We start from the raw sequence: 21,823 nt of genomic DNA on the forward strand, positions 1-21,823 counted from the left end.
GGGATATATTCTCTTCCTCTCTAGTCCTGTGTGATATATTCTCTTCCTCTCCCGTCCTGTGTGATATATTCTCTTCCTCTCCGTCCTGTGTGATATATTCTCTTCCTCTCCCGTCCTGTGTGATATATTCTCTTCCTCTCCGTCCTGTGTGATATATTCTCTTCCTCTCCGTCCTGTGTGATATATTCTCTTCCTCTCTAGTCCTGTGTGATATATTCTCTTCCTCTCCCATCCTGTGTGATATATTCTCTTCCTCTCTAGTCCTGTGTGATATATTCTCTTCCTCTCTAGTCCTGTGGGATATATTCTCTTCCTCTCTAGTCCTGTGTGATATATTCTCTTCCTCTCTAGTCCTGTGTGATATATTCTCTTCCTCTCCGTCCTGTGTGATATATTCTCTTCCTCTCCCGTCCTGTGTGATATATTCTCTTCCTCTCCGTCCTGTGTGATATATTCTCTTCCTCTCTAGTCCTGTGTGATATATTCTCTTCCTCTCCGTCCTGTGTGATATATTCTCTTCCTCTCCGTCCTGTGTGATATATTCTCTTCCTCTCCGTCCTGTGTGATATATTCTCTTCCTCTCTAGTCCTGTGTGATATATTCTCTTCCTCTCTAGTCCTGTGTGATATATTCTCTTCCTCTCTAGTCCTGTGGGATATATTATCTTCCTCTCTAGTCCTGTGTGATATATTCTCTTCCTCTCTAGTCCTGTGTGATATATTCTCTTCCTCTCCGTCCTGTGTGATATATTCTCTTCCTCTCTAGTCCTGTGTGATATATTCTCTTCCTCTCCGTCCTGTGGGATATATTCTCTTCCTCTCTAGTCCTGTGTGATATATTCTCTTCCTCTCTAGTCCTGTGTGATATATTCTCTTCCTCTCCGTCCTGTGGGATATATTCTCTTCCTCTCCCGTCCTGTGGGATATATTCTCTTCCTCTCCCGTCCTGTGTGATATATTCTCTTCCTCTCTAGTCCTGTGTGATATATTCTCTTCCTCTCTAGTCCTGTGTGATATATTCTCTTCCTCTCCGTCCTGTGTGATATATTCTCTTCCTCTCTAGTCCTGTGTGATATATTCTCTTCCTCTCTAGTCCTGTGTGATATATTCTCTTCCTCTCTAGTCCTGTGTGATATATTCTCTTCCTCTCCGTCCTGTGGGATATATTCTCTTCCTCTCCCGTCCTGTGGGATATATTCTCTTCCTCTCCCGTCCTGTGTGATATATTCTCTTCCTCTCTAGTCCTGTGTGATATATTCTCTTCCTCTCTAGTCCTGTGTGATATATTCTCTTCCTCTCCGTCCTGTGTGATATATTCTCTTCCTCTCTAGTCCTGTGTGATATATTCTCTTCCTCTCTAGTCCTGTGTGATATATTCTCTTCCTCTCTAGTCCTGTGTGATATATCACCTTCCTTTCCTTGGTCCTGTATGATATTGTCCTGTCTGGTATGTTTCCGTTCATCTGATATTCCTCTATCCACATTACTGGGTGTGGTACTTTTGTGTATTGTATCCCGTTACAGTCGTTCTTTGTGTAGTAAATAATTGGGGCTGGCGCAGTGCATGCTGGGAGTCTGGGATAGTGAACACTATATATTACGTAGACGTTGTGATGTATACAATGAATAGTAGGGGATTTATCGAATGATCCATAAGCAGCAGGGAGACAGTTCCGGAGCATGTGCAGAGTCCCCCGTCATCGGGCACAGTCCAGGTGATACATTGGTCCGTGTAAGCGTGTCCGCCGCTCTAGAGCTTCTCGGTCCTGCGCACTTTATGTAGAACATGAACTGTGACGTCCAGCGTGTTCTAAGCGTCCGCTTCTCTCCACAGACCGATGCTCATAGACATGAACAGGGTTTATCGCCAGACCAACGTACAGAACCTGGACCAGGCGTTCACTGTGGCCGAACGGGATCTTGGGGTCACCAGACTGCTGGATCCAGAGGGTACGCGCCCCGCTCCCCCCGGCACAACTTATGATGTGAAATACATTGTGTATTTGGATAGTAGTGATGTCACTCTTGTAGTATACATTGTGTATTTGGATAGTAGTGATGTCACTCCTGTAGTTAACATTGTGTATTTGGATAGTAGTGATGTCACTCCTGTAGTATACATTGTGTATTTGGAGTGGTGATGTCACTCCTGTAGTTAACATTGTGTATTTGGATAGTAGTGATGTCACTCCTGTAGTATACATTGTGTATTTGGGGTGGTGATGTCACTCCTGTAGTATACATTGTGTATTTGGATAGTAGTGATGTCACTCCTGTAGTATACATTGTGTATTTGGAGTGGTGATGTCACTCCTGTAGTATACATTGTGTATTTGGGGTGGTGATGTCACTCCTGTAGTATACATTGTGTATTTGGAGTGGTGATGTCACTCATGTAGTATACATTGTGTATTTGGAGTGGTGATGTCACTCATGTAGTATACATTGTGTATTTGGAGTGGTGATGTCGCTCCTGTAGTATACATTGTGTATTTGGATAGTGGTGATGTCACTCCTGTAGTATACATTGAGTATTTGGATAGTAGTGATGTCACTCCTGTAGTATACATTGTGTATTTGGATAGTAGTGATGTCACTCCTGTAGTATACATTGTGTATTTGGATAGTAGTGATGTCACTTCTGTAGTATACATTGTGTATTTGGAGTGGTGATGTCACTCCTGTAGTATACATTGTGTATCTGGAGTGGTGATGTCACTCCTGTAGTATACATTGTGTATTTGGATAGTAGTGATGTCACTCCTGTAGTATACATTGTGTATTTGGAGTGGTGATGTCACCCCTGTAGTATACATTGTGTATTTGGAGTGGTGATGTCACTCCTGTAGTATACATTGTGTATTTGGAGTGGTGATGTCACTCCTGTAGTATACATTGTGTATTTGGAGTGGTGATGTCACCCCTGTAGTATACATTGTGTATTTGGAGTGGTGATGTCACTCCTGTAGTATACATTGTGTATTTGGAGTGGTGATGTCACCCCTGTAGTATACATTGTGTATTTGGAGTGGTGATGTCACTCCTGTAGTATACATTGTGTATTTGGAGTGGTGATGTCACCCCTGTAGTATACATTGTGTATTTGGAGTGGTGATGTCACTCCTGTAGTATACATTGTGTATTTGGAGTGGTGATGTCACTCCTGTAGTATACATTGTGTATTTGGAGTGGTGATGTCACCCCTGTAGTATACATTGTGTATTTGGAGTGGTGATGTCACTCCGGTAGTATACATTGTGTATTTGGAGTAGTGATGTCACTCCGGTAGTATACATTGTGTATTTGGGGTGGTGATGTCACTCCTGTAGTATACAGTGTGTATTTGGATAGTAGTGATGTCACTCCTGTAGTATACATTGTGTATTTGGAGTGGTGATGTCACTCCTGTAGTATACATTGTGTATTTGGAGTGGTGATGTCACTCCTGTAGTATACATTGTGTATTTGGAGTGGTGATGTCACTCCGGTAGTATACATTGTGTATTTGGAGTGGTGATGTCACTCCTGTAGTATACATTGTGTATTTGGAGTGGTGATGTCACTCCTGTAGTATATTTTGTCGCTCCTGACAGATCGTGCCCTTAAGACTTGTTTCTCCTATAGATGTGGACGTCCAACAACCTGATGAGAAATCTATCATTACCTACGTGTCCTCCCTATATGATGCCATGCCACGTGTCCCTGACGTGCAGGATGGGGTAAGAGCCAACGTGAGTAACTTGGAGCCGGGGTCCAGACCCATTGCCCGCTGTGTCTTGACTGAAGGATTAACTATTTGTTTTTCTGGTGCAGGAGCTGGAGCTCAGGTGGCACGAATACTATGAGAGGGTGACCATGCTGCTCCAGTGGATCAGACACTACACCGTCATCTTCGAGGAGAAGAGATTCCCTGCCAGCTATGAAGAGATTGAGGTATGTAGCAGAGCCACGAGCGTTGCTGCCCCCCCCCCTCGATCACATGGCGCAGTTACATGCGGGGTGTATGGGGGCTTTGTAGTTGGGCAGGGCAGTGATCTCGTGCAGGGTGGATCAGGATGTGACTAATGAGATCGTTGTGGCGAATCAGAAATATCTCTCCCTGTGATCAGATGTGACCGGCGAAGCTCGTCATGAGATTGTGGTTAGATCCGGTCCTTGTGACAAACCGTTACTGAGGACACCACGTCTATAGTGGCGGCCCCTGTCACCCCCCACGTCTGTAGTGGCGGCCCCTGTCACCCCCCACGTCTGTAGTGGCGGCCCCTGTCACCCCCCACGTCTGTAGTGGCGGCCCCTGTCGCCCCCATGTCTGTAGTGGCGGCCCCTGTCGCCCCCATGTCTGTAGTGGCGGCCCCTGTCGCCCCCCCACGTCTGTAGTGGCGGCCCCTGTCGCCCCCCCACGTCTGTAGTGGCGGCCCCTGTCGCCCCCATGTCTGTAGTGGCGGCCCCTGTCGCCCCCCCACGTCTGTAGTGGCGGCCCCTGTCGCCCCCCAAGTCTGTAGTCGCGGCCCCTGTCGCCCCCCACGTCTGTAGTCGCGGCCCCTACAGATTGATATTTCGGTGGCGTCGGGGCCATATTCGCTGTGTTGCTTTTATTATAGATTTAACTCTTTCCTGTTCTAGATTTTGTGGCGTCAGTTCCTGAAATTTAAAGAGACAGATCTTCCCAATAAAGAAGCTGACAAGAACCAGTCCAAATTGCAGTACCAGTCTCTGGAGGTAGGTATAGCGCCCCCTCTTGCCCTGTCATCCCCTATATTCACCCTCCGAACACCCACTGTTACCCTGATCCCTGCGGGACCCCCACTAATCTCCCGTCTCCCACCTATTAGGGTGCAGTGAAATCTGGGCAGCTGAAGGTGCCCCCCGGATATCACCCCCTGGACGTGGAGAAGGAGTGGGGGAAGCTGCACGTGTCCATCCTGGAGAGGGAGAAGTTGCTGCGCATGGAGCTGGAGAGGTAAATGGGGGCGACAGGAGGACGTCTGACCGGTGCACGAGGCCGGCAGGAGAGCGATGACGACCGTCCGTTATAACCTTATTACACTCCAAATCATACACACAGAGGAATATCCCCCCCCCCCCCCCCCCCCCCCCCCCCCGAATCTCCAGAATCAGGGCATGTGTGACGGCGGCCAGGTGTGCAGGAGGAGCTGGTGGTGTGCCGGGTCTGGGTGTGCGCTTGGTGCAGCAGAGCTGTGTGTGTGTGTTTGGTGCAGCAGAGCTGTGTGTGTTTGGTGCAGCAGAGCTGTGTGTGTTTGGTGCAGCAGAGCTGTGTGTGTTTGGTGCAGCAGAGCTGTGTGTGTGTGTTTGGTGCAGCAGAGCTGTGTGTGTTTGGTGCAGCAGAGCTGTGTGTGTGTGTTTGGTGCAGCAGAGCTGTGTGTGTGTGTTTGGTGCAGCAGAGCTGTGTGTGTTTGGTGCAGCAGAGCTGTGTGTGTTTGGTGCAGCAGAGCTGTGTGTGTGTGTTTGGTGCAGCAGAGCTGTGTGTGTGTGTTTGGTGCAGCAGAGCTGTGTGTGTGTGTTTGGTGCAGCAGAGCTGTGTGTGTTTGGTGCAGCAGAGCTGTGTGTGTGTGTTTGGTGCAGCAGAGCTGTGTGTGTGTGTTTGGTGCAGCAGAGCTGTGTGTGTGTGTTTGGTGCAGCAGAGCTGTGTGTGTTTGGTGCAGCAGAGCTGTGTGTGTTTGGTGCAGCAGAGCTGTGTGTGTGTGTTTGGTGCAGCAGAGCTGTGTGTGTGTGTTTGGTGCAGCAGAGCTGTGTGTGTGTGTTTGGTGCAGCAGAGCTGTGTGTGTGTGTTTGGTGCAGCAGAGCTGTGTGTGTGTGTTTGGTGCAGCAGAGCTGTGTGTGTGTGTTTGGTGCAGCAGAGCTGTGTGTGTGTGTTTGGTGCAGCAGAGCTGTGTGTGTGTGTTTGGTGCAGCAGAGCTGTGTGTGTGTGTTTGGTGCAGCAGAGCTGTGTGTGTGTGTTTGGTGCAGCAGAGCTGTGTGTGTGTGTTTGGTGCAGCAGAGCTGTGTGTGTGTGTTTGGTGCAGCAGAGCTGTGTGTGTGTGTTTGGTGCAGCAGAGCTGTGTGTGTGTGTTTGGTGCAGCAGAGCTGTGTGTGTGTGTTTGGTGCAGCAGAGCTGTGTGTGTTTGGTGCAGCAGAGCTGTGTGTGTTTGGTGCAGCAGAGCTGTGTGTGTTTGGTGCAGCAGAGCTGTGTGTGTTTGGTGCAGCAGAGCTGTGTGTGTTTGGTGCAGCAGAGCTGTGTGTGTTTGGTGCAGCAGGGCTGTGTGCGTGTGTTTGGTGCAGCAGAGCTGTGTGTGTGTGTTTGGTGCAGCAGAGCTGTGTGTGTTTGGTGCAGCAGAGCTGTGTGTGCGTGTTTGGTGCAGCAAAGCTGTGTGTGTGTGTGTGTTTGGTGCAGCAGAGCTGTGTGTGTGTGTGTTTGGTGCAGCAGAGCTGTGTGTGTTTGGTGCAGCAGAGCTGTGTGTGTTTGGTGCAGCAGAGCTGTGTGTGTGGGTTTGGTGCAGCAGAGCTGTGTGTGTGGGTTTGGTGCAGCAGAGCTGTGTGTTTTGTACAGTAGAGCTGTGTGTGTGTGTGTGTTTTGTACAGTAGAGGTGTGTGTGTGTGTGTGTGTGTGTGTGTGTGTGTGGTGCAGCAGAGCTGTGTGTGTGTTTGGTGCAGCAGAGCTGTGTGTGTTTGGTGCAGCAGAGCTGTGTGTTTGGTGCAGCAGAGCTGTGTGTGTTTGGTGCAGCAGAGCTGTGTGTTTTGTACAGTAGAGCTGTGTGTGTGTGTGTTTTGTACAGTAGAGCTGTGTGTGTGTTTGGTGCAGCAGAGCTGTGTGTGCGTGTGTTTGCTGCAGCAGAGCGGTGTGTGCGTGTTTGGTGCAGCAGAGCTTTGTGTGCGTGTTTGGTGCAGCAGAGCTGTGTGTGCGTGTTTGGTGCAGCAGAGCTGTGTGCGTGTTTGGTGCAGCAGAGCTGTGTGTGCGTGTTTGGTGCAGCAGAGCTGTGTGTGCGTGTTTGGTGCAGCAGAGCTGTGTGTGCGTGTTTGGTGCAGCAGAGCTGTGTGTGCGTGTTTGGTGCAGCAGAGCTGTGTGTGCGTGTTTGGTGCAGCAGAGCTGTGTGTGCGTGTTTGGTGCAGCAGAGCTGTGTGTGCGTGTTTGGTGCAGCAGAGCTGTGTGTGCGTGTTTGGTGCAGCAGAGCTGTGTGTGCGTGTTTGGTGCAGCAGAGCTGTGTGTGCGTGTTTGGTGCAGCAGAGCTGTGTGTGCGTGTTTGGTGCAGCAGAGCTGTGTTTGGTGCAGCAGAGCTGTGTGTGTGCGTGTTTGGTGCAGCAGAGCTGTGTGTGTGCGTGTTTGGTGCAGCAGAGCTGTGTGTGTGCGTGTTTGGCGCAGCAGAGCTGTGCGTGTGTTTGGCGCAGCAGAGCTGTGTGTGTGTTTGGCTCTGTAGTTACATTGGGGTGTATGAGAGCGGTTTCTCGCCCCGCTGTGTAGTTACATTGGGGTGTATGAGAGCGGTTTCTCGCCCCGCTGTGTAGTTACATTGGGGTGTATGAGAGCGGTTTCTCGCCCCGCTGTGTAGTTACATTGGGGTGTATGAGAGCGGTTTCTCGCCCCGCTGTGTAGTTACATTGGGGTGTATGAGAGCGGTTTCTCGCCCCGCTGTGTAGTTACATTGGGGTGTATGAGAGCGGTTTCTCGCCCCGCTGTGTAGTTACATTGGGGTGTATGAGAGCGGTTTCTCGCCCCGCTGTGTAGTTACATTGGGGTGTATGAGAGCGGTTTCTCGCCCCGCTGTGTAGTTACAGGTGTTTGTGTTGGAGACGGGGTAGAATTTCAGCTATTTCTGACATTTTGCTCGGGTCGAGGCCACAGATTTCCTCCATGAGTCACATCTTCCTTATAGAAAGTGAGTGGAGCCGTCACTGTCAATGTGTCCTGCTTCGTGTCAGTGAATTGCTGCTTCGTGTACAGGACGGTTTGTCCTATGATCTCCTTGGTCGTCCTTTTCACTGCAGAATATCGCACCCGCCACCGTAAAGACAGATTATCACAACCACAGGGGCGGCCAATTCTAAGAATCACGGGGAAATAGTTTAGAACAGAACTGGAAAAAGTTTTACTTTCCGGAGAAGAGTTGGCGCGGTGAGTCACGCTGCCAGTAATCCGATCCAGCGAGGGCGGCCCGGGAGGAGGAGGAGGGCTGTGCGGCCCGGGAGGAGGAGGAGGAGGGCTGTGCGGCCCGGGAGGAGGAGGAGGGCTGTGCGGCCCGGGAGGAGGAGGAGGAGGGCTGTGCGGCCCGGGAGGAGGAGGAGGAGGAGGAGGAGGAGGGCTGTGCGGCCCGGGAGGAGGAGGAGGAGGGCTGTGCGGCCCGGGAGGAGGAGGAGGAGGGGGAGGGCTGTGCGGCCCGGGAGGAGGAGGAGGAGGAGGAGGAGGAGGGCTGTGCGGCCCGGGAGGAGGAGGAGGAGGGCTGTGCGGCCCGGGAGGAGGAGGAGGAGGGGGAGGGCTGTGCGGCCCGGGAGGAGGAGGAGGGCTGTGCGGCCCGGGAGGAGGAGGGCGAGGAGGGCTGTGCGGCCCGGGAGGAGGAGGAGGAGGAGGAGGGCTGTGCGGCCCGGGAGGAGGAGGAGGAGGAGGGCTGTGCGGCCCGGGAGGAGGGGGTGAGCGGCCGCTGGCTCGTTCCCCTGCAGCTACAGAGAAGTGGTGTCTGTCAGAGCGATGACTGCGGGGACCACAGGCTCCGGATAGGTGAGAAGTTCTGCAGAGGGGGTGGGGCCTGCAGAGCATTGTGAGGGAGACTCGCTGACCGTGCTGCACCTAAGTCTGCTCTGCTGCGCAGCGTATGCCACGGAGCGCTGCCTGGCAATACATTGTTTAATGTTCCTCTTATTTGTTGAGGGTTTTGCTGTAGGATGTAGAGAAAGGGTGAGGCTAAAACCAGAGCGCCAGCTGCCTGCCAGCCTGCCCCCTGCCAGCCTGCCATTAGATTGTCAGCTCCTCTGCCCCCTGCCAGCCTGCCATTAGATTGTCAGCTCCTCTGCCCCCTGCCAGCCTGCCATTAGATTGTCAGCTCCTCTGCCCCGTGCCAGCCTGCCATTAGATTGTCAGCTCCTCTGCCCCCTGCCAGCCTGCCATTAGATTGTCCGCTCCTCTGCCCCTGCCGTTAGATTGTCCGCTCCTCTGCCCCTGCCGTTAGATTGTCCGCTCCTCTGCCCCCTGCCGTTAGATTGTCAGCTCCTCTGCCCCCTGCCGTTAGATTGTCAGCTCCTCTGCCCCCTGCCGTTAGATTGTCAGCTCCTCTGCCCCCTGCCGTTAGATTGTCAGCTCCTCTGCCCCTGCCGTTAGATTGTCAGCTCCTCTGCCCTCTGCCGTTAGATTGTCAGCTCCTCTGCCCTCTGCCGTTAGATTGTCAGCTCCTCTGCCCCCTGCCGTTAGATTGTCAGCTCCTCTGCCCCCTGCCGTTAGATTGTCAGCTCCTCTGCCCCCGCCGTTAGATTGTCAGCTCCTCTGCCCCCTGCCGTTAGATTGTCAGCTCCTCTGCCCCCTGCCGTTAGATTGTCAGCTCCTCTGCCCCCTGCCGTTAGATTGTCAGCTCCTCTGCCCCCTGCCGTTAGATTGTCAGCTCCTCTGCCCCTGCCGTTAGATTGTCAGCTCCTCTGCCCTCTGCCGTTAGATTGTCAGCTCCTCTGCCCTCTGCCGTTAGATTGTCAGCTCCTCTGCCCCCTGCCGTTAGATTGTCAGCTCCTCTGCCCCCTGCCGTTAGATTGTCAGCTCCTCTGCCCCTGCCGTTAGATTGTCAGCTCCTCTGCCCCTGCCGTTAGATTGTCAGCTCCTCTGCCCCCTGCCATTAGATTGTCAGCTCCTCTGCCCTCTGCCGTTAGATTGTCAGCTCCTCTGCCCCCTGCCGTTAGATTGTCAGCTCCTCTGCCCCCTGCCGTTAGATTGTCAGCTCCTCTGCCCCTGCCGTTAGATTGTCAGCTCCTCTGCCCCCTGCCGTTAGATTGTCAGCTCCTCTGCCCCCTGCCGTTAGATTGTCAGCTCCTCTGCCCCCTGCCGTTAGATTGTCAGCTCCTCTGCCCCCTGCCGTTAGATTGTCAGCTCCTCTGCCCCCTGCCGTTAGATTGTCAGCTCCTCTGCCCCCTGCCGTTAGATTGTCAGCTCCTCTGCCCCCTGCCGTTAGATTGTCAGCTCCTCTGCCCCCTGCCGTTAGATTGTCAGCTCCTCTGCCCCCTGCCGTTAGATTGTCAGCTCCTCTGCCCCCTGCCGTTAGATTGTCAGCTCCTCTGCCCTCTGCCGTTAGATTGTCAGCTCCTCTGCCCCCTGCCGTTAGATTGTCAGCTCCTCTGCCCCCTGCCGTTAGATTGTCAGCTCCTCTGCCCCCTGCCGTTAGATTGTCAGCTCCTCTGCCCCTGCCGTTAGATTGTCAGCTCCTCTGCCCTCTGCCGTTAGATTGTCAGCTCCTCTGCCCTCTGCCGTTAGATTGTCAGCTCCTCTGCCCCCTGCCGTTAGATTGTCAGCTCCTCTGCCCCCTGCCGTTAGATTGTCAGCTCCTCTGCCCCCTGCCGTTAGATTGTCAGCTCCTCTGCCCCTGCCGTTAGATTGTCAGCTCCTCTGCCCCCTGCCGTTAGATTGTCAGCTCCTCTGCCCCCTGCCGTTAGATTGTCAGCTCCTCTGCCCCCTGCCGTTAGATTGTCAGCTCCTCTGCCCCCTGCCGTTAGATTGTCAGCTCCTCTGCCCCCTGCCGTTAGATTGTCAGCTCCTCTGCCCCCTGCCGTTAGATTGTCAGCTCCTCTGCCCCTGTATTAGATGTTGGGTATAATTGGAGACGTGCTGTGATGAGGCTGGGCCGGGTCGTGTTCGCTCTGAGGATTGAAGTCGTGTCGCAGAAGATAATCGTAGTGTCTGCCGCATTATTAGCGGTCGCCCCAACACTGGACTGAGCGGTGGCATCTGAGGCGTCACATCACACGTTCTCCATCTATAGTGCGATACACCAGGGGGAGCGGATATGTCTCTAGGGGGTACACGTCTTGTCTCTGGGGGGCGCACACCAGGTCCGTACGTTTTTGGGGGTACATACAACGTCCTCGCGCTGTGATTTTTTTTGTTTCGTGCAATGTCTGATCTCGGGTTTGGGGGAACCTTGGTGTCATTTTTGAGGGGGGCTGCTTGGCTTAGGAACACTAGAGGGTGGGCTGTGTTCTGCCACATGGCGCCCCCATCATCGCCATCCCCTGTATGGGGTGTATACACTGTGTCTAGATGGCGGTGGGTAGACCGCTATAATTCTATTCTTATTCCATTACTTCTCGGACAGGCTGGAACGTCTGCAGAGAATTGTCAGCAAGTTGCAGATGGAGTCCGGACTGTGCGAGGAGCAGCTGAACCAGGCCGATGCCTTACTACAGAGCGTGAGTCCTGGGGGGCGGCTGGAAATATCATGTGCCCCCCCCCCCGATATATATAGATGTATGAGCGAGAGTTATTCCATATGAAATGAGCCTTTATAATTAAAGGGCCGGCGTCCGGTCTCCTGGATTGGAGCGTCGTCATTGCACAGTGATCAGCTCTACAATTTTCTAGTAGACTTTGAGTTTAGAATTCCTCGCTGTTTTCAAGATCTCTGCTTGCTGTCACTCAATGGGAACATTAATAGTTTAAGTTTAGCGGATCAAACCCTAACCCTACCTAGTCCTGTTCACACAGCTGCAGCTCTCTGGGAGCCTAACCGAGCAGCAGCACAAATCCCTCTCCTGTCCTGGGCTCCGGACCGACCGCTCTTATGTACAGTGTATTGTAACAAACCCTCAGCTGTGGGAATCTCTTTCCATTCCTCACTATTTTCACGATCTCCGTTTACAGAAGACTGGATTCCGGCCCTTTAAGAGTCATTTCTCCCCCCAGCATAGCCTTGTGTTGTAATGATGGGGAATCCGCCTTGAGGTTCATCTCTTGGGATATGTGAAGGGCATGCTGCTATCTGTGGTTCTCCCCGGGGGGGCAGGGCGGCTATAGGTACCATGGTGTAATGACTTTTCTATTTTACAGAATATTCGCCTCCTGAGTTCTGGAAAGCCGCTACAGCGGGCCGGAGACATCGAGCGGGACCTGGACAAGGCCGACACCATGATACGGGTCCTGTTCAATGATGTGCAGGCACTTAAAGATGGACGCCATCCTCAGGGGGAGCAGATGTATCGCAGGTATCACATGACGCGTCTCTACACCCACACAGGGGCGCCCGGGTCATATTGGGTGTAATTCTGAGCGCCTGTGTTCACAGAGTCTACCGTCTCCACGAGCGCCTGGTCGCCATCCGCACAGAATACAACCTGCGGATAAAGTCCGGCACCACCCAAGTCATCACCCAAGTAACGCATGTGACCCAGCAGGCCGCCCGCCAAGACATGGATGACGTCACCCAGCGCTACCTCCAAGACCTGCTGGGCTGGGTGGAAGAGAACCAGAAACGCATCAATACAGCAGAGTGGGGCTCCGACCTCCCCAGCGTGGAGTCTCAGCTCGGCAGCCACCGCGGACTCCACCAGTCCATTAACGAGTTCCGATCGAAGATTGAACGAGCGCGGACCGACGAGGTGAGTCTGTCCTGATGAGGCCCGGACTGCAGCGTGGGAACATCCCCAATGGTCCCTGTGCCTGGGGGGCTGGATAAGCCTGTGCCTGGGGGGCTGGATACGCCTGTGCCTGGGGGGGCTGGATACGCCTGTGCCTGGGGGGCTGGATAGGCCTGTGCCTGGGGGGGGCTGGATAAGCCTGTGCCTGGGGGGGGCTGGATACATCTGTGCCTGGGGGGGGCTGGATACGCCTGTGCCTGGGGGGGCTGGATACACCTGTGCCTGGGGGGGGCTGGATAAGCCTGTGCCTGGGGGGGGCTGGATACACCTGTGCCTGGGGGGGGCTGGATGTGCCTGGGGGGGCTGGATACACCTGTGCCTGGGGGGGGCTGGATACACCTGTGCCTGGGGGGGGCTGGATGTGCCTGGGGGGGCTGGATAAGCCTGTGCCTGGGGGGCTGGATACGCCTGTGCCTGGGGGGCTGGATAGGCCTGTGCCTGGGGGGGGCTGGATAAGCCTGTGCCTGGGGGGCTGGATAAGCCTGTGCCTGGGGGGGGCTGGATACATCTGTGCCTGGGGGGGGCTGGATACGCCTGTGCCTGGGGGGGGCTGGATACGCCTGTGCCTGGGGGGGGGCTGGATAAGCCTGTGCCTGGGGGGGGGCTGGATACACCTGTGCCTGGGGGGGGCTGGATGTGCCTGGGGGGGCTGGATAAGCCTGTGCCTGGGGGGGGCTGGATACACCTGTGCCTGGGGGGGGCTGGATGTGCCTGGGGGGGCTGGATAAGCCTGTGCCTGGGGGGGCTGGATGAGCTTCTGCCAGTGAAGACCTGAACAGGACGGTGCATTTCAGCCGTGACTACAAAACATTTTTTTACTGCTCAGATTAATAATTGTATTTATGTCTCCTGTTTCCAGGCTCAGATGTCAGGGACACGAGGGACCTATCAGGAATATCTTGGAAAACTGGATTTACAATATGCCAAACTGCTGGTAAGAACCCCCTGTCCTCTACGTGCTGACGCCCCCCCCCTGTCCTCTACGTGCTGACGCCCCCCCCCTGTCCTCTACGTGCTGACGCCCCCCCCCTGTCCTCTACGTGCTGACGCCCCCCCCCTGTCCTCTACGTGCTGACGCCCCCCCCCTGTCCTCTACGTGCTGACGCCCCCCCCCTGTCCTCTACGTGCTGACGCCCCCCCCCTGTCCTCTACGTGCTGACGGCCCCCCCCCTCTCCTCTACGTGCTGACGGCCCCCCCCCTCTCCTCTACGTGCTGACGGCCCCCCCCCTCTCCTCTACGTGCCGACGGCCCCCCCCCTCTCCTCTACGTGCCGACGGCCCCCCCCCTCTCTACGTGCAGACGGCCCTCCCTCTCCTCTACGTGCTGACGCGCCCCCTCTCCTCTACGTGCTGACGGCCCCCCCCCTCTCCTCTACGTGCCGACGGCCCCCCCCCTCTCCTCTACGTGCCGACGGCCCCCCCCCTCTCTACGTGCAGACGGCCCCCCCTGTCCTCTACGTGCTGACGCGCCCCCTCTCCTCTACGTGCTGACGCCCCCCCCTCTCCTCTACGTGCTGGTGGCCCCCCCTGTCCTCTACGTGCTGGTGGCCTCCGGTCGTGGCCTGGCGCGAGGTTACTTGTGATGTCGTCACGTCCATGGTTTTTATATAGTTTTTCGTCTCATTCTTCCAGAACTCCTCCAAGGCCCGACTGCGACACCTCGAGAGCCTCCATGCGTTTGTGGCCGCTGCAACCAAAGAGCTGATGTGGCTGAACGATAAAGAAGAGGAAGAAGTGAACTTTGACTGGAGCGATCGTAACGCCAACATGACCAGCAAAAAGGACACCTACTCGGTGAGGGAGAGATGAGGGGGAGGTCAGAGCGAGGGCCGGCGGGGGAGGTCAGAGCGAGGGCCGGCGGGGGAGGTCAGAGCGAGGGCCGGCGGGGGAGGTCAGAGCGAGGGCCGGCGGGGGAGGTCAGAGCGAGGGCCGGCGGGGGAGGTCAGAGCGAGGGCCGGCGGGGGAGGTCAGAGCGAGGGCCGGCGGGGGAGGTCAGAGCGAGGGCCGGCGGGGGAGGTCAGAGCGAGGGCCGGCGGGGGAGGTCAGAGCGAGGGCCGGCGGGGGAGGTCAGGCCGAGGGCCGGCGGGGGAGGTCAGGCCGAGGGCCGGCGGGGGAGGTCAGAGCGAGGGCCGGCGGGGGAGGTCAGAGCGAGGGCCGGCGGGGGAGGTCAGAGCGAGGGCCGGCGGGGGAGGTCAGAGCGAGGGCCGGCGGGGGAGGTCAGAGCGAGGGCCGGCGGGGGAGGTCAGAGCGAGGGCCGGCGGGGGAGGTCAGAGCGAGGGCCGGCGGGGGAGGTCAGAGCGAGGGCCGGCGGGGGAGGTCAGAGCGAGGGCCGGCGGGGGAGGTCAGAGCGAGGGCCGGCGGGGGAGGTCAGAGCGAGGGCCGGCGGGGGAGGTCAGAGCGAGGGCCGGCGGGGGAGGTCAGGCCGAGGGATTTAGAACAGATGTAGAGGAGGAGATCAGAGAGTAGTTTAGGCCGGGGCATCAGAGAGGAGGTCATATGTGAAGACGATCACCAGGAATCACCTCCAGGTTCAGTGCGGAGATTGCAAGTCTTGGAGAGAGAACCTGATGTGGGTAATTGAACGGTAGACCAGATATGAGGTACATGAGGTCAGATCCCGGGTTCAGAGAGCAGATGAGGCCATCAGGTCAGTGCGGGGAGCAGAGGCCATAGGAGAATCCCATCTCTTACCTACTTATCCGCCTTTAGGGATTGATGCGGGAGCTTGAACTAAAGGAAAAGAAAATAAAGGAAATTCAGAACAACGGTGACCGATTCCTCCGTGAAGAGCACCCGGGTAAAACCACAGTGGAGGTGAGTGCGTGTGCCCGGACCCTGCCTGAGTAGATGTGGCGTCCGATGACCCTGGGGTCTGCGCTTTATATCCGTGCCTGCAGAGCCACCTCCGGTTACAGGGCCTGACGCTGCTTCTCTCTTCCAGGCTTTCCAGGCGGCTCTTCAGACCCAGTGGAGTTGGATGCTTCAGCTTTGCTGCTGTATTGAGGCTCACCTGAAGGAGAACACGGCGTACTTCCAGGTATTACGGAGGCGACGCCTGTTACTCCTGTACTTTACCGTCCTGTCACGGCCGCAGACCCTCATTGTCTCCTCTTTTCCTGGGTTAGTACTTTGCGGATGTCAAGGAAGCCGAGGAAAAGCTCAAGAAGATTCATGAGAACATGCGGAGGAAGTACACGTGTGACCGCTCCATCACCGTGACCCGGCTGGAGGACCTGGTCCAGGACAACGTGGTGAGTGCAGGGTCATCAGGAGGGGATAGATGTCCCTGGTCTTGTGTATATAGTCGACCATCGTACAGTAATGAGAATATAGAAACCCCCCGTGTCCTCCTCATTCACACCACGTAACAGGCGCTGGGTAACCGTCATACACATTATTACAAGGCTGTGATTGTGAATACCGGGGGAACCCTCTGATGCACAAGTGTCTCCTACAGGATGAGAAGGAGCAGCTGGCCGAGTACAAGGGCCAAGTCTCCGGCCTCGCCAAGCGGGCAAAGACCCTCGTGCAGCTGAAACCTCGCAATCCGGCCAATCCTCCCAAAGGCCAACAACCTGTTCAAGCCGTGTGTGACTACAAGCAGATGGAGGTAAGGACAGGCGTGGCAGCAGTCACTGAGGGCCCCCAGGTTACCCCACCCCTGACCTACAGTGTACAGGCCGGGCATCCGGTTCTGTTCAGTGCACCTTTACCCTGGGGGCAATGCTGCCCCCACCAGAGACTGTCCCGCCAGGGACTGCCCCACCAGCTGCCCAGATATGCCAGGCGTTGATGAATGTGCCACCACTGTGTAGTTGAGTATCCGGCACTTCTATATCCACGCAGGTCTTCGTGGCTATGCAAACAGCTGTGCGGGTGAGACCCTCTGCACCCACAACAACTGTGTCCCTATAGACGAGTACGGGATTGGGGGGGGGGGGGGCACTGTGAATGCGGAACAAATCCACTATGTAGAAAACGCTCGTTGCATGTCCTGCAGTAATAGATCCGCAATCCGTATAAACTTCATGAATAAAGAGCTCGCACGTCAAGTGTGGATAATGTCCTAAAAGTGCGACAGCCGAGAGCCTGCGCTGACCAGTGACCGGACCCGGGGGAGGACGGAGGGGGAGAAATAACCCCTTAAAGTGGATCACCACCTCTTATCATCATGTTGTTTTTTAGGTACAAAATTCTGCACTGATCAATGTCTTAATATATCCGTCTAGTGATCCGTGCTTTGTGTTTGTGATACAGAGCTCCAAATCCCCTGCAAAAGAGAGAAACACAAGATTCTGCTGCCTGCAGTCACCACTAGGGGGAGCTCACTACATACAGATATATACAGCTCCCATAGAGTTACATGATAACATTCTACTGCCTGCAGTCACCACTAGGGGGAGCTCACTACATACAGATATATACAGCTCTCATAGAGTTACATGATAACATTCTTCTGCCTGCAGTCACCACTAGGGGGAGCTCACTACATACAGATATATACAGCTCTCATAGAGTTACATGATAACATTCTTCTGCCTGCAGTCACCACTAGGGGGAGCTCACTACATACAGATATATACAGCTCTCATAGAGTTACATGATAACATTCTGCTGCCTACAGTCACCACTAGGGGGAGCTCACTACATACAGATATATACAGGTCCCATAGAGTTACATGATAACATTCTACTGCCTGCAGTCACCACTAGGGGGAGCTCACTACATACAGATATATACAGCTCCCATAGAGTTACATGATAACATTCTACTGCCTACAGTCACCACTAGGGGAGCTCACTACATACAGATATATACAGCTCCCATAGAGTTACATGATAACATTCTACTGCCTGCAGTCACCACTAGAGGGAACTCACTACATACAGATATATACAGCTCCCATAGAGTTACATGATAACATTCTGCTGCCTGCAGTCACCACTAGGGGGAGCTCACTACATACAGATATATACAGCTCCCATAGAATTACATGATAACATTCTGCTGCCTGCAGTCACCACTAGGGGGAGCTCACTACATACAGATATATATATACAGCTCCCATAGAGTTACATGATAACGTTCTACTGCCTGCAGTCACCACTAGGGGGTGCTCACTACATACAGATATATATATACAGCTCCCATAGAGTTACATGATAACATTCTACTGCCTGCAGTCACCACTAGGGGGAGCTCACTACATACAGATATATACAGCTCGCATAGAGTTACATGATAACATTCTACTGCCTGCAGTCACCACTAGGGGGAGCTCACTACATACAGATATATACAGCTCTCATAGAGTTACATGATAACATTCTTCTGCCTGCAGTCACCACTAGGGGGAGCTCACTACATACAGATATATACAGCTCTCATAGAGTTACATGATAACATTCTTCTGCCTGCAGTCACCACTAGGGGGAGCTCACTACATACAGATATATACAGCTCTCATAGAGTTACATGATAACATTCTGCTGCCTACAGTCACCACTAGGGGGAGCTCACTACATACAGATATATACAGGTCCCATAGAGTTACATGATAACATTCTACTGCCTGCAGTCACCACTAGGGGGAGCTCACTACATACAGATATATACAGCTCCCATAGAGTTACATGATAACATTCTACTGCCTGCAGTCACCACTAGGGGAGCTCACTACATACAGATATATACAGCTCCCATAGAGTTACATGATAACATTCTGCTGCCTGCAGCCACCACTAGGGGGAGCTCACTACATACAGATATATACAGCTCCCATAGATTGCGGCTGCTGTCAGGGGGGAGGCAGTGTCGGGTTCGGACAGATTTCTCCGGACAGATGAGTGTGTGACTCCATGTTCTCCTTACAGATCACTATACATAAGGGTGACGAGTGTCTGCTGGTCAATAACTCTCAGCCGTACAAGTGGAAGGTGCTGAACGCTGCGGGGAGCGATGCCACGGTGCCATCCGTCTGCTTCATTGTCCCTCCTCCCAACAAAGAGGCGCAGGACGCTGTCAGCAGGTGAGGCCGCAGTTTCTTTCTTAGTGTTGGGAATGTTTATTGGCGCCGTGTGTTCTCATAACGTTGTGTCCTCTGACAGGCTGGAAAGCAGTCACCAAAACCTGCTCACCCTGTGGCACAGCCTGCACATCGACCTGAAGAGCCTCCTGTCCTACCAGTACCTGCTGCGCGACATTCAGCTCATCCAATCCTGGACCCTCATCACGGTCAGTCGTCGCGCCGTCTAGTTAATACACATTCATGCGTGTGCTGCTTTAATGGCCGCCATTTTTTGTGCGGGGTGAGCGGGCCACATTTTTTGTGTGGGGTGAGGGGGCCACATTTTTTGTGTGGGGGCCACATTTTTTGTGCGGGGTGAGCGGGCCACATTTTTTGTGTGGGGTGAGGGGGCCACATTTTTTGTGTGGGGGCCACATTTTTTGTGCGGGGTGAGGGGGCCACATTTTTTGTGCGGGGTGAGGGGGCCACATTTTTGTGACATTTCAGGGTGTTCTGAGCTGCTCTGACTCGTCACTCACGCACCCAGTTCACCTCTGTCCTGCGCCTGATCGGGGAATTAGTAAATCTTGCACCATTTCTTACACTATAAATAGCCGTTTTCAGGATCCGCGCGGCCCTGTCCCTCGTATATGTTCTGACGCAGCGTCTCGCTCCATTTTCTGGTCTGCAGTTCCGCAGTACGACCTCAGAGGAGTATAAGATGACCCTCCGAAACCTGGAGATCCATTACCAGGACTTCATGAGGGACAGCCAGGACTCGCAAAACTTCCACCCGGATGACCGCATGAACATCGAGAGAGACTACAACTCCTGCAACCAGAAATACGAGACTCTGCTGCGCAGCCTGGAAAGAGGTAACACGTGGGAGGAGCCACGAGAGCGCCGCTCCGGAGGGGCAGTGATTTCTGTTATTCTCATGGTGTACGTGACGTTGTGTCTGCAGGGGAGCAGGATGAGAGCGCTTGTAAGAACTACATCTCACAGCTGAAGAACATCCAGCTGCAGCTAGAAGGCTGTGAGGCTCGCACCGTCAGCAAGATCCGCAGTCCCCTGGACAAAGATCCCATCAAGGAGTGTTCCCAGAGGATCGGAGACCAGCAGGTGGGTCACTCACTATGGTGCGGCCATTAACCAGTACATGTCCCATCAATATCTGTAGAGGTTCCATAGTGTGACTGCTCTTACAGTAGAGAGATCCATAGTGTGACTGCTCTTACAGTAGAGAGTTCCATAGTGTGACTGCTCTTACAGTAGAGGTTCCATAGTGTGACTGATCTTACAGTAGAGGTTCCATAGTGTGACTGATCTTACAGTAGAGGTTCCATAGTGTGACTGATCTTACAGTAGAGGCTCCATAGTGTGACTGCTCTTACAGTAGAGGTTCCATAGTGTGACTGCTCTTACAGTAGAGGTTCCATAGTGTGACTGCTCTTACAGTAGAGGTTCCATAGTGTGACTGTTCTTACAGTAGAGGCTCCATAGTGTGACTGCTCTTACAGTAGAGGTTCCATAGTGTGACTGCTCTTACAGTAGAGGTTCCATTGTGTGACTGCTCTTACAGTAGAGGTTCCAGAGTGTGACTGCTCTTACAGTAGAGGCTCCATAGTGTGACTGCTCTTACAGTAGAGGCTCCATAGTGTGACCGCTCTTACAGTAGAGGCTCCACAGTGTGACCGCTCTTACAGTAGAGGCTCCATAGTGTCACTGCTCTTACAGTAGAGGTTCCAGAGTGTGACTGCTCTTACAGTAGAGGTTCCATAGTGGGACTGCTCTTACAGTAGAGGTTCCATAGTGTGACTGCTCTTACAGTAGAGGTTCCATAGTGTGACTGCTCTTACAGTAGAGGTTCCATAGTGTGACTGCTCTTACAGTAGAGGTTCCATAGTGTGACTTCTCTTACAGTAGAGGTTCCATAGTGTGACTTCTCTTACAGTAGAGGTTCCATAGTGTGACTGCTCTTACAGTAGAGGTTCCATAGTGTGACTGCTCTTACAGTAGAGGTTCCATAGTGTGACTGCTCTTACAGTAGAGGTTCCATAGTGTGACTGCTCTTACAGTAGAGGTTCCATAGTGTGACTGCTCTTACAGTAGAGGTTCCATAGTGTGACTGCTCTTACAGTAGAGGCTCCATAGTGTGACTGATCTTACAGTAGAGGATCCATAGTGTGACTGCTCTTACAGTAGAGGGTCCATAGTGTGACTGCTCTTACAGTAGAGGGTCCATAGTGTGACTGCTCTTACAGTAGAGGGTCCATAGTGTGACTGCTCTTACAGTAGAGGTTCCATAGTGTGACTGCTCTTACAGTAGAGGTTCCATAGTGTGACTGCTCTTACAGTAGAGGTTCCATAGTGTGACTGCTCTTACAGTAGAGGCTCCATAGTGTGACTGCTCTTACAGTAGAGGCTCCATAGTGTGACTGCTCTTACAGTAGAGGTTCCATAGTGTGACTGCTCTTACAGTAGAGGTTCCATAGTGTGACTGATCTTACAGTAGAGGTTCCATAGTGTGACTGCTCTTACAGTAGAGGCTCCATAGTGTGACTGCTCTTACAGTAGAGGCTCCATAGTGTGACTGCTCTTACAGTAGAGGTTCCATAGTGTGACTGCTCTTACAGTAGAGGTTCCATAGTGTGACTTCTCTTACAGTAGAGGTTCCATAGTGTGACTGATCTTACAGTAGAGGCTCCATAGTGTGACTGATCTTACAGTAGAGGTTCCATAGTGTGACTGATCTTACAGTAGAGGTTCCATAGTGTGACTGATCTTACAGTAGAGGCTCCATAGTGTGACTGCTCTTACAGTAGAGGTTCCATAGTGTGACTGATCTTACAGTAGAGGTTCCATAGTGTGACTGCTCTTACAGTAGAGGTTCCATAGTGTGACTGCTCTTACAGTAGAGGTTCCATAGTGTGACTGCTCTTACAGTAGAGGTTCCATAGTGTGACTGCTCTTACAGTAGAGGCTCCATAGTGTGACTGCTCTTACAGTAGAGGCTCCATAGTGTGACTGATCTTACAGTAGAGGCTCCATAGTGTGACTGCTCTTACAGTAGAGGGTCCATAGTGTGACTGCTCTTACAGTAGAGGGTCCATAGTGTGACTGCTCTTACAGTAGAGGGTCCATAGTGTGACTGCTCTTACAGTAGAGGGTCCATAGTGTGACTGCTCTTACAGTAGAGGGTCCATAGTGTGACTGATCTTA

The 21,823-nt window shown here is 53.5% G+C and overlaps 1 protein-coding gene across 12 annotated transcripts in view; it reads left to right on the forward strand.

The window, feature by feature from the left end:
- Positions 1-21,823, forward strand: part of PLEC (plectin) — a 178,556-nt gene that overhangs the window by 132,085 nt on the left and 24,648 nt on the right. For 11 of the 12 annotated variants that reach the window (XM_075847650.1, XM_075847652.1, XM_075847653.1 and 8 more), the window contains 18 exons: positions 1,834-1,949; positions 3,624-3,730; positions 3,813-3,932; positions 4,623-4,718; positions 4,832-4,959; positions 11,276-11,369; positions 12,007-12,161; positions 12,242-12,554; positions 13,453-13,527; positions 14,226-14,387; positions 15,303-15,407; positions 15,535-15,630; positions 15,719-15,844; positions 16,051-16,203; positions 18,468-18,622; positions 18,702-18,828; positions 19,293-19,476; positions 19,566-19,723. In XM_075847650.1, the coding sequence (XP_075703765.1) occupies positions 1,834-1,949; positions 3,624-3,730; positions 3,813-3,932; positions 4,623-4,718; positions 4,832-4,959; positions 11,276-11,369; positions 12,007-12,161; positions 12,242-12,554; positions 13,453-13,527; positions 14,226-14,387; positions 15,303-15,407; positions 15,535-15,630; positions 15,719-15,844; positions 16,051-16,203; positions 18,468-18,622; positions 18,702-18,828; positions 19,293-19,476; positions 19,566-19,723 (2,470 nt within the window). The remainder of the gene's footprint in view (positions 1-1,833; positions 1,950-3,623; positions 3,731-3,812; positions 3,933-4,622; positions 4,719-4,831; positions 4,960-11,275; positions 11,370-12,006; positions 12,162-12,241; positions 12,555-13,452; positions 13,528-14,225; positions 14,388-15,302; positions 15,408-15,534; positions 15,631-15,718; positions 15,845-16,050; positions 16,204-18,467; positions 18,623-18,701; positions 18,829-19,292; positions 19,477-19,565; positions 19,724-21,823) is intronic. The other variant, XM_075847651.1, reaches the window with a different exon arrangement.

Source organism: Rhinoderma darwinii, assembly GCF_050947455.1.
Source record: "Rhinoderma darwinii isolate aRhiDar2 chromosome 5 unlocalized genomic scaffold, aRhiDar2.hap1 SUPER_5_unloc_55, whole genome shotgun sequence".
Lineage (NCBI taxonomy): Eukaryota > Metazoa > Chordata > Amphibia > Anura > Rhinodermatidae > Rhinoderma > Rhinoderma darwinii.